General features: G+C 34.5%; 1 protein-coding gene across 1 annotated transcript; it reads left to right on the forward strand.

The window, feature by feature from the left end:
- Window positions 1-1,056: 1,056 nt before the first annotated feature.
- LOC132182484 (PLASMODESMATA CALLOSE-BINDING PROTEIN 5-like) lies at window positions 1,057-2,734 on the forward strand. The gene is made up of 3 exons (XM_059595740.1): window positions 1,057-1,577; window positions 1,849-1,876; window positions 2,258-2,734. Exons 1-3 carry the CDS (start codon window positions 1,232-1,234, stop codon window positions 2,418-2,420), a joined length of 537 nt encoding a protein of 178 aa, XP_059451723.1. The 5' UTR covers window positions 1,057-1,231; the 3' UTR covers window positions 2,421-2,734.
- Window positions 2,735-3,415: the final 681 nt, after the last annotated feature.

A 3,415-nucleotide genomic window follows, 5' to 3' on the forward strand; every position in this document is an offset into this window, starting at 1 on the left:
AGCAAAATGATGAAATTACCCATATAGAATTTTCAATAAGACAAAAATATCCTTAAAATTTGAAAAACAAATTAAATTTTACAATTTATGTTTTTATTTTTGTACGGGTAATTTTGCCATTTTGTTAAAATTAGCGGTATATTGTTATTGTTTTGGTAGTTTGGAGGGTAAATTATCGCAATTGATAGTTTGAGAGGTATATTGTCATTAGTTTGAGGGGGTTAAGTAGACTTTACCAATTTTTATATGACTTGTAAATTTAGCATCCGCTTGGGATTGTGGTTTCAATAACTGCGATTTTAAAAATTACGTTTTTAAAATTTTTTTTTTCTAAAATTGAAAAAGCGTTTTGTAAAACATATTAAAAATTATATTTTTTATTAAATATTTGTTATATGAAATTGTGATTTTTGTTTAAATTCGCGCTTTTTTAAATAAACACTTATATAAATTGTAGATTTTTTTTTTTCTATTTTAAATTAAGTGATTTTTAAATTGCAATGTCAAACACCTTACGTTTTGTGATATCTTTTAAAAATACAAATTATTCTTATGAAATCGCAATTTTAAACTTACTATGAAATTAAAAAGTTAATGTTTTGTATAAATGATTTTGGGTAAATTTCAGGTCAATTCATTAAACATATAAATGACTTGCATATCGGGTATAAATTAAATTATAATTTTAAAAAGATAAAAAATAAAATCCTTAAAAACTAAAGTTCATATATATATATATATACATATATATATATTGAAACATGTGAAAATGGGTCTATCGGGTCAATTAGTTTACTAATTTAAATAAATCATGTCAAAATTAAGAAATTTAACAATTTAACGAAGTAAATCATGTCAAATTAATCTATAAATTATTTCAACACGAACCCAATTGGACAATACAAATTGCTAACACCAATCAACTCAATTGAAGCTATGATTGACTATTGAGCAGCCCGAAACCGTTGCTCTAACGTTCTCTTTCTCCTTAAGGCTAAAAATAAAGTCGGTCTAAGAGAGAGGTAACTGCTGGAAGACAAAACCAACAGACACAGATCTCAGTACAGCTAGTTGCCTTCATATTCCCACGCTCCCACTCTTCCACAAAGCAACAGTAACGGTCACTTTTCGATCTTCCCCATAAATCCCACATACACTCCAGACGGCTACATTTCTTTTCTCTCTCTCTCTGTCGCTGCCTAGAGCCCTCTGTTTTTCTGTGTGTGGAAAAATGGCGAAGAGCTTTGGCTTCTTCTTCATCTCTCTCTTCTTCACGCTCCCACTCTCGCGCGCCTCGGTGCCGGCGTCGAGGGCCCAGAAAGGCGTCGTGGGGACGGAGCTCTGGTGCGTGGCGAAGAACAACGCGGACGACGCGGCTCTGCAGTCCGCTCTGGACTGGGCCTGCGGGCCCGGGGCCACCGACTGCGGCCCAATCCAGCAAGGCGGTCCCTGCTACGATCCCACCGACATCCAGTCTACGGCGTCGTTTGCCTTCAACGACTACTACTTGAAGCACGGCATGACCGACGACAGTTGCTTCTTCGACAACACTGCCGCTCTCACTTCTTTGAACCCTAGTGAGTGCCCACACTATTTCTTGCTTTTCTTTTCTATTCTTTCAATGGAAATCTTTGGGGTTTTCTTTTCTTGGTTTTCTCTGCTATTGGATCTGATTTTAGTGAACCCATTTGTTTCTTTTCATTCTCTGTAAAGAATGAACCTTTTTTAGGGGATTTTGGATCTGCAAAGCTTGAAGCTTTGTTTTTTGTTTTTGTTTTGTTTTGTTTTTTTTTTTCAGTTGATTTGGGATTTGATCTTGATTTTTTTTTTTTCGATAATCTATTGCAGGTCATGATAATTGCAAATTCCCATCCAGGTAACTTTTCATATTTTAGTTTTATTTATTTGGTTCTTGAGTATCAGAAGATTGGAAGAAAGAATATTTGCATTTCCCCTCGGGGAAAACATTAGAATTGTCTTCTTGAAAATTTTACGTTTTCAATGAAAAGTGATTGAATTTCCCAGTAAATGTGCTATAACTATCTTGATGAAATGATCCTCAAGAAAAAAAAAAAGAAAAAGAAAAGAATAAACACACAAATGAAATATCACAAAGATTTATTGGAGCCAGAGGCCTATACATGCTGACAAGTTTAATGATTATAGCTATATTTTCAAGATTCATTGCAAACAGTAAAAGCGGAGAGTTTTTGTGGTGTTCTAGATTGTGTAATATTCATGAATTTGAATGAAGCAGCATGTTGGCGAGCAACGGAAGCTTTTCTGGATCATCAACAGGAGCGGGAATGGTGCCAAGTGAAGACATAAACGGCTGCACTGGGAATGCTCAGCTATGGTTTTGGACTCTAATTATTGCTCAAATGTTTATTATAATTACACACATTATTTCACAACGGTAGACTAGAGAGAGTAGCTGGTTTATCATCCTCTTTTCCCTTTCAAAAAAAGCGAATGCTTTTTTTGATGATGAGATAGCTGCAATGCATATTTTAGGAACTGAAAATGTATTGTATCTGTGGTTAGAAGACTCTAATATAATATTAGTATGCATATTTTTGTAGTGGCCAGTTGGGACATTTCCAACGGATCAAAATTCTTGAGCAGAACCCTCCCTTTTATCACAATTTGTCATATATTTTCATTTTCTACTTAGAACGTGGATATCTTTTTAAGTGCTGTTGCTTTGATAATAATCCCTCCCTGGCTTGCCTCATGTTATTCATGGTTTTTAGTTCATTTTGACATTATTTGTTAAAATTGCTAGCAATTTTTGATTGCCCAATTACTTATTCGAACATGTAGATTCTATATGATGTCTCTCACTATCTGCTAAAATTGCTAAAATTGCTGTGAGTTTGAATCTCGACTTCCATCATACTTGGATGGTAATCAAGTTAATTTGGTGATGCTGGCTGCTCCATTATTCTCCAATTAGTCACTTTTGAGCCATGTTTTACCACGTGTTGGTCTTGCAACTCTATTGGAATCTACTCCTGGATCTTCTACTTTGGAGAATAATGGAGTAGAAAGAGAGTAAATGGAGCACTTTTTGCATAAAGAAGGTGGCACAGGCATTATTTCTCAAATACCCATATAAGAAAAAGGAAGTTTGTATACAGGGCAATTCTAAGAACTTTTAGTTGAGTCTTCTTTATGGTGATAAAGCTGTTTGCTTTCTTTGTTCTTAGCAAAGGGCCATAGACTATTTTTATTTTTATTTTTTATTGTTTTAAAAAAGAAAATTAGCTCGACTGTAATGATAGAGATTTTCTGATCTTCCCCCACTTCGCAATAAGAAGCTACAAGAACATTAGGTGGAACTTATGATGGCTTTCATTGTTTCACTGTGAAAAAGAGCAGCACAAGAGATTAGTGAGAGAGTTTGAGCTGCAGC

This window comes from Corylus avellana, chromosome ca5 (assembly GCF_901000735.1).
Source record: "Corylus avellana chromosome ca5, CavTom2PMs-1.0".
Classification (NCBI taxonomy): domain Eukaryota; kingdom Viridiplantae; phylum Streptophyta; class Magnoliopsida; order Fagales; family Betulaceae; genus Corylus; species Corylus avellana.

Excerpts from the sequence above, each read along its gene's own strand:
- LOC132182484 (XM_059595740.1), top strand. The coding sequence starts at position 1,232 with ATGGCGAAGAGCTTTGGCTTCTTCTTCATCTCTCTCTTCTTCACGCTC. Across the intron at positions 1,578-1,848 it reads TCTCACTTCTTTGAACCCTA|GTCATGATAATTGCAAATTC; the intron begins GTGAGTGCCCAC and ends AATCTATTGCAG. Across the intron at positions 1,877-2,257 it reads AATTGCAAATTCCCATCCAG|CATGTTGGCGAGCAACGGAA; the intron begins GTAACTTTTCAT and ends TGAATGAAGCAG.